This window comes from Psilocybe cubensis, chromosome 6 (assembly GCF_017499595.1).
Source record: "Psilocybe cubensis strain MGC-MH-2018 chromosome 6, whole genome shotgun sequence".
Lineage (NCBI taxonomy): Eukaryota > Fungi > Basidiomycota > Agaricomycetes > Agaricales > Agrocybaceae > Psilocybe > Psilocybe cubensis.
In genome coordinates, this window is record NC_063004.1 from 2938900 (window position 1) to 2950791 (window position 11892).

The 11892-nt window shown below is 46.7% G+C and overlaps 3 protein-coding genes and 1 non-coding gene across 4 annotated transcripts; 3 read left to right on the forward strand and 1 right to left on the reverse strand.

Moving 5' to 3' along the window:
• Positions 1-1096: 1096 nt before the first annotated feature.
• JR316_0007409 (uncharacterized protein) lies at positions 1097-2723 on the forward strand (the record flags this gene model as incomplete). The annotated part of the gene is made up of 3 exons (XM_047893152.1): positions 1097-1486; positions 1538-1701; positions 1748-2723. 3 exons carry the CDS (start codon positions 1097-1099, stop codon positions 2721-2723), a joined length of 1530 nt encoding a protein of 509 aa, XP_047748434.1.
• A 1540-nt stretch (positions 2724-4263) lies between these two features.
• Positions 4264-5040, reverse strand: JR316_0007410 (uncharacterized protein; the record flags this gene model as incomplete). The annotated part of the gene is made up of 2 exons (XM_047893153.1): positions 4264-4628; positions 4689-5040. 2 exons carry the CDS (start codon positions 5038-5040, stop codon positions 4264-4266), a joined length of 717 nt encoding a protein of 238 aa, XP_047748435.1.
• Positions 5041-5141: 101 nt separating this feature from the next.
• JR316_0007411 lies at positions 5142-5262 on the forward strand. The gene has a single exon. It is a non-coding gene; the product is annotated as a tRNA-Gln (tRNA).
• A 1566-nt stretch (positions 5263-6828) lies between these two features.
• Positions 6829-11437, forward strand: JR316_0007412 (Structural maintenance of chromosomes protein 6; the record flags this gene model as incomplete). The annotated part of the gene is made up of 21 exons (XM_047893154.1): positions 6829-7134; positions 7187-7289; positions 7340-7351; positions 7404-7509; positions 7558-7790; positions 7846-7895; positions 7955-8275; positions 8339-8482; positions 8541-9103; positions 9160-9256; positions 9320-9474; positions 9518-9628; positions 9681-9795; positions 9859-9978; positions 10034-10189; positions 10249-10392; positions 10460-10578; positions 10637-10739; positions 10797-10955; positions 11010-11154; positions 11220-11437. The coding sequence occupies 21 exons, from the start codon at positions 6829-6831 to the stop codon at positions 11435-11437; spliced, it is 3480 nt and encodes a 1159-aa protein (XP_047748436.1).
• Positions 11438-11892: the final 455 nt, after the last annotated feature.

The window sequence follows — 11892 nt, forward strand, 5'->3', positions numbered from 1 at the left end:
CTTGCATGGTCACTGCCCTAGACAGCGAGCTCATTTCCCAACAATGCCCCACCGTCTGATGCGCTACACAGCGCGCGCATTGTTGGTAGCACATTTAAACTGCTGCATAACGCGTGAGAATTTGTTTGGCACATTGCGGCTTTTTTTGAATATTGGCTGGCTCAACTTCAACGTCAAGCAAGCTGTTATTCGGGCGCTTCATTTACTACACCAACGCAGTCATTGAGACAGAGACAGTATGTACTTCTATAGGAAAAAAATTGTAATATAAAGAGCAAAAATCTACAAAGCTGAAACAATGGTGACCATCCTCAAGGTCAGCTTGGAGGTGGAGGGTGGTAGTTGTTGGGGAGGGGCACTGCCAGTGGTCGCTGTGGAACACAGTGAGCACGGCTGTCACTAACCCAGGTCACGCTGGCTCACTGTAAGGCCTATAAGTCCGGCGGACAGTCCGGCAGACAGTCTGGCGGACAGTCCGCGCCTTTTTTTTTCGCAAACCACCTGTCCTCATTGCCAGGGATTGTGACAAGTCTGACTTCTATCTTTAGATGTATATTGGGCGGCACGATACCGGCTTGCTATACCTGGCAAAGTATGTACTCCGACGCACTCCGACGCAAACTGCCATCTCGGCATGTGTCTCGAGGGTATGTGTTGTTACTATGCTACATATGTTATCCTTTTCCCAAATAAATTTCCGCCTTATTTTGTTGAAGATCTTCAGCCGTAGCGGGTCAAAATCTGGCCAACCCAACTTCAAAGTGTTGTCAATCTGTTCGAAACCTGCAAGGTCTAAATGTTAAATTAATTGTCAAAAAATCCCGTACTTGATGCTAACTTGCTGTATTTGTACACCCTCAAAGGCCGTGCCTGTCTACATCTTCCCAATATCCCTCGAAATGTGCCCGTTTGGACATTGTATTCTTGCAGTGGTTTTTCTCAGAAATTTTTGACTCCGATTTCATTCTCCGCTGACCATAGATCTCCCACAAATCACCCCGTTTCACATTTTACAATTTTGTGCTGGTTTCGTTGGACAATCCCCCTTCCCCTTCTGCGAGGCCGAAGACTGGCCTGGTGGCCTGAACATCGTTAAATGTCGGATGCTTCTTCAAAATCATCCTATTCAAACGGTGCAGCATCAACGTCAACTGCTACGAGCAGAACAAGCCAAGTTGCAGCTCAAACTCGACCACAAACCCATCGCAAGCGGGTGCGCAGCGACTCTGCCGATTCTCCGCGCGACACACATCGACCTCGAGAGAAGAACCAGAAGATGTTCAAGGCTCACGGTTTTGAAGACACCGACACCGACACGGAGATGGACGCAATTATCGAGCCTGCGTCTGCTTCTACGTCGAACTTGGTGACGGAGGGAAAGGAAAAAGGAAAGGAAAGAGAGACAGCAAAGACATTTGTCAGAGACGAGCGATATTACTTTGAAGATGGAAGTTGTGTGCTGCTCGTGCAGGACACGTTGTTCAATGTATGTATGCCCATTATTCATATAACTGAAAACGAATGCATTATACTACAGGTCCATCGTTCAATTCTAAGCAACGATTCATCTAGCTTTTCGACCATGTTCTCCCTCCCACAAGGCGGGCAAGATGTCGAAGGTAGATCAGATGCGAACCCCATAGTACTGATCGGTGACACTCCAGAAGAGTTTCGACACTTTATCTGGGCCCTCTACGCGCTGTAAGTACCCTCATCGAGAAATTAAACCATATGCTAAAATATCTAGACCACACGAGCTCAAAATTGTCACCTCCCCACACGCGAACCTGCTCCAACTAATAGATATTGCGCGTGTGTCCAACAAATATTCATTCAAGTCTCTCGAGACGTGGGCACTGGATGCAATACAAGAGTACGTAAATCGCAAACCGTCCCCGATCCTCGGGGGCACCGAACAGGCACTCTCTTTCAACTCCAACTTGGCCACACCCAATGCCACTGCGAAATCGCCAGAAGATCCAGCTGCACAAAATGAAACAGCCGACCAGCTCACGCGCCTCATCCGCCTCGCACAGCTGTGCCAGCACGAGCGGCTGCTGAGCACGATGATCAACCTCCTGCGCCAGCTCATGTCCACCTCTGTGCGGTACGCTTACCTCGCCATGACACTTGCAGATGAGCTGGACCTGCGCACGCTTCGTGGCGCCGCATACCTCGAGGTCATGCAGAAGGCCGTGGTGGTGAAGAAGGTGCGCGTAGATGTGCTGAAGCCCGCCGCAGACACGGCGAGCCATAACAACAGCTCGTCAAGTCTTGTCGATTCCAGTGGGACCCCGCTGCCGCAGGAGGAGGGCTCCATCGATGCTTCGGGCAGGCTGATCGTCACGCGCGCGCAGCAGCTGCGTCTTTTGGCGGGATACTATCGCTTGACGTCTGTGTGGGACAAGCTGCGGCGTGAGCCCCTCCCGTTCGAGCATTCGCATGCGTGCGGTGCGACCTGGCATCAGCAGGGGTGCACGCAGTCGTGGCTTGAATTTTGGAAGGAGAAGACGCGGAGTGATGGAGTTATGAATCTCGGTATGGCGGATGTGCTGGGGAGGCTAAAACTTGTACAGAAGGAATATGACCGGTGGGGCAGCGCAACATACATGCACCACGATTGCAGGCTGGGTGCGAAGAGGGCGATTGGGGATGTTATCAAGAGGGTGGAAGAGGCGTTGCCGGATTATTTTGCGGAGCCAGGGGAATTTGAAGATGATTGAGTCATTCTTGCATGTACATAACACTTTAACATCCATAACTAAGTCATAATTGAACATATATTGTGAGGATCGAGCTTACACTTAGGGATCAGAAACGTATTCCTTGGAGAGTGGGTGGATGTCTAAGAATGCGAGACCGTGCAAATTACTGAGTATCAAATCACACTAGCGTTATGCAGCACAAATAATTTGGTATGTTTCTGTTGAGCAACTTGAAGGCTTGGAATCTGACATGTGGCATGATGAGACGCAATACATGATTACTACTCAAAACAGGCGATATTCAAGATGAATTTCATTCCAAAATTTTAATTAGCGACCATTGTACAAGTTGCATGAGAAAATTTAGGAGCAGCGATTGAAAACAACGTAGACAGGCTCTGAGTGGTTACCACAGGGTTTGTTGACTTGACGTTGTGAAGTCAAGTACTTGTCGGCAAGAACGAGGTGATACTTAGAATGGGATTGAGATTCGTAGTAGGCTACTTTTGAGTCATGTTGGACGGTTGTACCAAGCATGCGGATATGAAGTGGACGGGACCGTACGTTTGAAAGGATTTAGGTGGGTGAAAGAAAATTAAAAATCATTCATGTAAGCTGGGAGAGGGCAAAGGGAAAAAATGCCGTAAGCCAGTATTGTTACCAGACCCAAATGGGAGGGCGAGCCAGAATTTCGAGATCCTTCGTGAAAGTTTGAGGACGAATACAACGGCATCATCATTGGATTGGAACTTGCAGGGATGTTGTCATCGGCGTTGACTTGGAGAAAATAGATACACACTGGGTTCCCTAAAGGATAAGAAACCTGGAGCAATTCCGACTCGAAATCTGCTTGTCTGCGGAGTTTGCTGCTTCAAGCACGGAAAGTGACAACAAAATGCCCAGCACCAAATGTCTACCATGCTTCATAGTTTGCAACTGGTGCCATTTTTGCCCCGTTTTCCTGCCACTAAGGAAGCTATCAGGCGCTGAGACGCAGTACATGATTACGATTGAAAAACGGGCCCGATGCAAGATATGCAAGATGGATTTCATTCCAAAACGTTAATCGAGACGGTTTAATTAGCGGCCATTGTAAAAGTTGCATGAGAAAAGATGAGCAGAGATTGAACAGGATTGAACACAGCGGCTAAGTTGGAAAGACAAGGTCTGGCTAATTGCCACAGGGTGCGTCGACTTGACGTCGAGAAGTCGAGTGATCGGCAGCACGAACGAAGTGATATTATCGGGTTGAGGTTGGAATAGACTAGTTTTGAGTCGCGTTGGGCGTCTGGGGCAAGCATGCAGATACGAAGAAAAAGAGGGTGGATGGGAACGTACATGTGAGAGGATCTGGGTGTAGAACCAAATGGGAGGACAAACCAGAATTTCCAGGTCCTTTGTGAAAGTTTGAAGAGGGGTACAGCGGCCTGGAGCTTGAAGGGGTGTTGTCGGCGGCGAAACCACAAGCAATTCCGGGGAACCTGCTCTTCTGCGGAGTCTGCTGCTTCAAGCACGGAAAGTGACAACAAAATGCCCAGCACCAAATGTCTACTATGCTTCATAGTTTTCGACTGGTGCCATTTCTGCTCCGCTTTCCTGCTGTCGTGCCGCTAAGGAAGCTATCAGGCGCGGGGGTCGCAAGAGTCCCGCCAAAGTTGTTCCAGGGGCCATCAGTCATCACTGGGGCCACTCTTTGTGCTTGTGTTTGCCCCAATCCTAGGCTGCTGTCACTGATCCCTGTCGTCAGACCAAAACTTGGCCCCATCGCCATCATACTCCGCATGAGCAAATCCACATTGTTGGTTGACGGTTGCTCTTCTAGCGCGGCTTTGGACCCGCGCCGGAGGATCTCTTCGAATTGTGAGTCTTCTTCCAACTTGGCGATTTCGGAGCGTAGTGATGAGAGGATTTTGTCGACGAGGACTTGAATTAAAAGGAAAATGAATGAATATATGCATTATAATAAACTTAAGGGCTAGGCACCTCTCTCTTCAGAAGGATCCAACTTTCTCTCCCCAAGCCTCACTGGTCGTCCTCCTACTGCGCCCCCGCCCATTGACATGGGCAACAACGCGTTCAAATCGACCAATGGATCTTTATCTGCACGCATCTCCTCCTTCCGCGGTAGGTGGAGCTCAATCTCCATCATATGCTTGCGTTCAAAGGCGGGTTGAGAGATCTGTGCTTCAGAGTCCGAGAAGGAGGTCTGGTCGGCGGGATAGGTTGTGCCCACGGATGAGGCAGGGGAAGGTGGGCGCACGACGGGGTCGGCATATGGTGTGTGATGTACATGGGTTGGATGAGGGCCTGAGGGAAGGGGGAGAGCGTTGGACATCGTCGTGGTGGTGGTGTCGTTGAAGGACGTGCGCGATGATGAAGGTTGAAAGGCAAGTTGCTAATGCCGGTTGGATACCACAACGTAGGCAAGAAAGTCAAGGCGCTATAGTGTAGAGGTTATCACACGGGATTTTGAACGAACCCTGCAATTATGATCGCCTCTGGTGATCGCGGAATGTCGGATCTTCCCGTAACCCCGGTTCGAGTCCGGGTAGTGCCTCTTTTTGATTCCTACGTCAATCCTGTTTTAGATGGCGCTGGTACAGAACAACGATTCTTCAACCTTCATTAAAGTCTCTAATTGATTGACTTATAGTTCACCATAAATTTTTATTCATATTCTCTCTGAAGTAGTGACAATTTTTTTGCATGTATACATTGAACGGCTGCAATTTCAATACGTTCTTTCAGCCTCTCGTTCTTTGCCGAGACCAACTTTGACTAAAGTTACTCGGCGTGTGGCTCAGTAGCCTCTGTCGACAAGTGCCTCCTGGGTGGCAATTGGAACAGCAGGGTACGAGCGGCCCCCACCATTCAAGTCTACCTCAGCATTTGTGGGACTTTTCAAGTCGACTTCGTCTACCTCGGCCTTTGTGGGAGTCAGGTCGACTTCGGCCACTTTGGGCGTTACAATGGCGACGTTCGGCATCGCGACAGCAAGGGTGAAAGACGCGATGAAAGTGAAGATGACGGTGAAGTATTTCATTGTTTGGTTGGTTTGAGGTTCAGTGATAACTGTGTGATTGTTTTGGTGAGTTAATATATGTTTTGGAGGCTGGAATGATTGCTCACTGTATCCGTTGAAGACTGGGTTGAAAAATTTGGGAATTGCAGGGGTGCTTTTATAGGTTTATGTTGTGTGGATATATCACCGTTCGTGAAAATCTTTGGTTAATACCAGTTATTGTTGGAATCGGCTGATGACAGTAGTCCATTGAGCGTAGTAGCTTGTAGCGACGATGTTGTAGAAAGAACTAACGTTATCGCTCCTTAGACTTCTAGGAAATGTAAGATTGGCTAGTAGACACATCTAGGTAGTTTTTTCATGGAGCGATTAGATTCGGTGACCGTCAACGACCGTGAATTTCCAGGAAAATTGCTATTCCGGGTATATTTTAAACATGGTTTTCTTCACCTGTTATATTAAACGTCGACGGGGAGATTCTCGGAGGCGACACCAATAGTATTCAGGTTGTTGGCTATGCTCATGGTTGAGCGAAAAGAATAGACACCGGTTGGAGCGAAAAGACGTCATGCGTGTTTACTGCTGGTTCTGGCCTTTTTCTATTGCGTGTAGTTGCCAGTATTAAAACTAAGCCCTTCTGTCACACTTTGGATTAAAACGAAAGTCTATGCAGATCAAGCCGAAAAAGCATTATATTTAGCATGGATAGCATGAATTACTAGCATATGCGTATTTTATATGCGAAATACTTTGGTGGTACCGATCAATTGGGCCAGGTTAAACAATTTTTAGCTTTCGTTAGAGACGATCATTTGCAGGGAGAAATAAAATTGGATTGCATTTTTCAAAGATCTTGAGCTATTCCTTTGGACCGTAAAAATGACCCAGAAGGCGCTCCAGAAGTCTCGACTAGTTTTGATATAAATGGATATGCACCACTTCCGGAAAGAAGGCGCACGAACGCGACGCGTCACTAATATAATTACATAACGTGCACGCGCTATTTGTTTCTGTTTGGTGCCATGAAAACCAACCGCGTTCGTGTGCCACTCGATCACTTCTAATTCTTTGTCTTCGCCTTATCGCTCACATATCTTCCACATGCCTAAGCGACATAACTACGGCCAAAGCGACGACGAGGAAGAAGATACTCGGACGTCGAAACGCGTCAGGACTGCCGGTAGCAGTGACGAGGAACAAGAGGCTTCACAGCCACCCCGGGCGCGTGCGAGTCGCACAGATAAAGGAAAGGGCAAAGCAAGGGCTTGGAATAAACGAGATGTGAATGCACACGGAAGTATGAGTGAGGATGAGATAGACGAGGAAGCACATGAAGAGGAGTTCGACAGGATACATGGCCCGGCCCTTTTGAGACGTCTCGCCAACAGACCGCAGAACAAGCTAGGGGTTCGTTTTTGTTTACTTCGATACTACCAATGAGATTAATGGGCTCGTGTAGTCGATTGCTGAGCACGGTGTCATTGAATATGTCGAAATGACTCAATTTATGTGCCATAAATATCTGACATTTCATTTTGGTCCTCAAATCAACTTTATCATCGGTGAGCATACCATCCTCTGTGACTCTTTGAAATACTAATGTTCTCTATAGGACACAACGGGAGTGCGTATCGTATCCTTGATACTACCCCTTTTCCACTGATCCGCCTGCATAGGTGGGAAGAGTGCAGTCTTATCTGCTATTACGGTGGCTCTCGGAGGAAAGTCATCTTCGACTGGTCGTGGCAGTGGTCTTAAGTCATTTATTCGTGAAGGACAAAGGTTCGAATTTCCCTTTCATCTAATGAGAAAACCTAACCTGTCCATCAGCACCGCCGAAGTCACTATCCACATCAAGAATCAAGGCGAAGAAGCATACAAGCCCGAAATCTATGGTAAAACTATCTCGATCACTCGTAGATTCAACAAAGATGGTGGATCGAGCTGGAAGATCAAAGGGAAAGACGCTAAAAAGACCTACAGCACGAAGAAGGACGAACTTGATGCCATATGCGACCACATGAATATCCAGGTTGATAATCCCATGAACGTCCTCACTCAAGGTATGTGCATATTTTACATCGCATCTCCTATACATATCAAATGCTTCGATGATAGACGCTGCGCGGCAATTTTTAAGCGCCTCAAAGCCTGAAGACAAATACAAAGTGCGTATCATGTGCAACGTAACATATTTTTTGTTTTGTTTTTTAATCTAGCTAGTTAGTTCTTCTTACGAGGCACACAGCTCGAGCAACTGTCTCAGGAGTACGAACTGTGCTGGGCGAACATCCATCAGACAGATAAATTATTGGAAACCAAGGGCGAAGCCATTCCCGAGCTTCTAGAGCGCAAAATAGCGGCTGAAGCCAGATGGAAAGAAGCTGATCAGGCGCGTCAGCAACGAGTACTGATCGAGGAGCTGAACAAAGAACTTGCTTGGGCTCATGTTGCTGTGAAAGAAGCGGAGATGGTTCAGAAGCTCAATGAGCATGCAAAAGCTGAACGTCGATTACCTAAAATCGAAGAAGCGGTACAGGAAGCGAAGGTATGATTTACTACGGCAGTCTTTGATATGTCGCTGCGACCTGACCTGACGATTTGTTTCAAGGCTGAGTTTGATAAGGCGTCTGAGAAAGTATCCATCCTAGAGGCACAGATGTCAACCTCTGATACGGAAAAGCAACTTAATGACAAGAAACTAGCCATTCATGAGGAGATGAAGGAAAATAAAGTCAAGTTGATGGATATTAACGTATCTCTTCTTCACCCTCCTCTCTCATGGTTCACGATCTAATGATACATAATTGCAGAAAGACCTCAAGCAGATGAACCAGACTGTGGAGGCATTGAACAAGACGATCGAAGGGATCGAGAAGGCCCAAAAGAATGAAGAGGCGAAGATGGCCATCAACACACAGGAGAAAAGGGAGCAAACTCAGGCTAAGATTGTTGAAACAAAAGCGGCCATCGCGGGATTCGAAGCGCGTCTCAACGAGCTATCTATCAAGAAGCGGGACATTGAATCAGAAGCGGAGAAAATCAAGAGCGAGGGGCTGCAGTGGGATGAGAAAATGAAGGAGTACATGGGACTCGTGAAGGAGAACGAGGGGTATATCGAGGCAGCGAAGAAGCGCGAGCACGATGTCTATATTCCGTACGGCAAGAACATGAAGCAACTCCTGGATACAATTCGCAAGCACAAATGGCACGGCGATATGCCATTAGGCCCTTTGGGCTTGCACGTCAAGGCCAAAGATCCTAAGACATGGGGCGATATCCTTCGTGCCCAGCTTGGGCGTCTGCTCATTACCTTTGGTGTCACGGACCACAAAGACAGGCCTGCTTTGAAACGTATGCTTGTACAGTCTGGAAAGTGAGTCTTCGCGGTTATTGTTATATAAAATTCCCCTGATTGACATTCCACCTTAGCCCTTATCATGAGATCATCGTATTTCAAAAGGATTTGTTTGACTATTCGACGGGGGAACCGCCTGAAAGATATCTCACTGTATTGAGAGCTCTCGAGGTTTGCCTCCAACCGTTCTAGGCCTCCGCTGATAGTAATTGACTTTTATCGTATTTGTCCTAGGTCGATGATCCTTATGTTCTTCGGCTTTTAATCAATCAGGCTCACATTGAAAGTTTGCTCCTTGCGCATACTCGTAAAGAAGGAGAAGAATTGTTGAAGACCCTTCGTGGCGGCATGGCGTGGACCAACGATAAAATGGTTGTCCGAGTGTTCCCGTAAGACCTGTTTTACTTTATTTACTCTCATCGAGGCTTATAGTGTATATTATCCCAGGGAGGGAGGGGTATCCAGTTCTCGGATTAATATGAAACCTATGAACGGCGCAATGAGCCAACTGTTGACAGGACGAAATGCGGCGGAGGATATCCGGTGAGCACGTCCCGCATGATTTTTTTTTCTGCAATTACTCATAGCTGGTTAGATTCTACTTGGAGAAGAAAGAACAAGCACAGCAAGACTACACTTCTGCTTCGACAACTGTGGATAACCTCAAAAAAGAGTACCACTCGAAGAAGCGTGAGATTGATGCGATTGAGGTATGTATATTACCTCAGTTCTCGGCCCTTATCGTGATTTTCTTAAATATGTTACGTATCTAGCGTGAGGAGAAGACTACACAACACAATCTGAGGCAAGAACGTGCTAGACTCAACAGTCTTCATCAAGAGGCGAATGCAGAGCTTCCCGCTGGCCTGGCCGGATTTGCGGAAGCTAAACTTGTCAGTGTTTTGCTGTACTTTGTAGGACACAAAGCTAATGAAGCACGATGAATAGGAAGCGCAATCAGAGAAAGAATCCATGATGTTGCAAATCGAAGGTGTCATGAGAAATAAGATGGCAGTGGATACTGCGCAGAACAAACTCCAGCAAGAATTGAAGAATATCAGAACCACTATCGCCGAGTTCGATCAGCAAAGAGCAACTATCCAGGTATGTTTCCTGCCAATCAATCGACGCGATTACATGCTCAACCGCTCGTAACTGTGTAGAGAAAAATGGAAAGCGCTGTCGAGGTTCGCGTTAAAGCTCAGAACGCCATGCTTCATTACGAAAGTAAACTAGCTGAGGGGAAGAAAGCTGTAGAAACCGCTCTGGAAGCCGCTCAGGTTGTGGAAGAAGAATTCAAGGCAGGTGTAACATTCGGTTTGCCTATTTGATCTGGACGCTCAATTTTATTCTTTATTATTGCTATTATCTTAGTCGTGGACTAAGGAAGCAGAAACTGTCGCTCCCGAACGAATTGCGACGCCGCGTAAACCTGATGCCGTCAAGACGCATATTGCGTCTTTGAAGGCAGCTCTTGCGGAACGAGCCAAGAAGTAAATAATTTTATTTCTGAGTTGCTAAAGCGATGGCTGACCGCTGGTAAACTTGCAGAACTGGTGCTTCACTGGAGACATTGGCGAAACAGCTCACAGCCGCCGAAGAGTCTTTAAAAAAGGCCGAAGCAGAAATAAAAGCAATGAAGAACCTAAACGCGGTTCGTTAATGTTGATTGTTTCAATTACCAATATTTTTGTCTTACCACACATGTCAGGCTCTCACAGAGTCTATGTTAGTTCGTTCTCATCGTTGGGATGACTTCCGGATGCACGTTGCTCTACGATGCAAACATATCTTCCAACACCATCTTTCCAATCGGGGATACTACGGTAAACTTTACTTTAAGCATTTCTCCCATCAGCTGGACATCCGGGTACGTGCTTCGCTTTTTGTCAAACGGATGTGTTATTCAGACCGTTCCTTTCAGGTTATTACGGACGATCAAATGCAGACGCAAGGTGCTGCTCGCGACAAAGATCCAAAGTCACTTAGTGGAGGTGAAAAGTCGTTCTCAACTATTTGTCTACTGCTTTCGCTTTGGGAATGCATTGGTTGTCCAATTCGCTGCCTTGGTAAATCCACGTTGTGTGCTACCGCTTATATCCATATCTGACACTGCTTTTTCTTTGTGCGTCAGACGAATTCGATGTGTTCATGGATGCTGTGAATCGCCGCATCAGTATGAAGATGATGATCGATACTGCAAACACTTCGGACAGGAAGCAGTACATTTTGATCACTCCTCAAGATATGGCGAACATCAAAATTACGCCGAGCGTCCGCGTACTGAGGATGTCGGATCCTGAACGCGGTACAAATGGCACTCTTCCGTTTACTTCAGCCAACGGCGATTGAAATTTTTTTGTCGTTTATCTCTTTTCCTTTCAATTGTACATTTGTATTCCTATTTCATCCCATAGCTCTCGTATTCTAACACTATCAATAATACCATTTTCTTGAGTTTGAACCATTTTTTTGGGATTTACCCTTCATATGTGTCCACAACGGGAAACAACGAACTTTGCATTACTCAAGCCTTTACTTATATATTAACGATATGATCTGATTTCGTCGACGTCTATTTGATTTTCCATAATCAAAACAAGTCGGTCTAGTGACTGAGCTTGGACATTCTGCTTTGGTAGAGTAACTTTTGTTTGTATAAGTTGAATATGCGAAAAGGCGGGCAAAAGCGAAGCGTTGCCGGGCATGTCACAGTTAAAACTCTCGTGTTAAGCTAGCTAGCTCACTGCGGGCGACGACTGCTGTAGGTTGAATAAACAGCTACTGTTTTACATGTTTTATGGAAG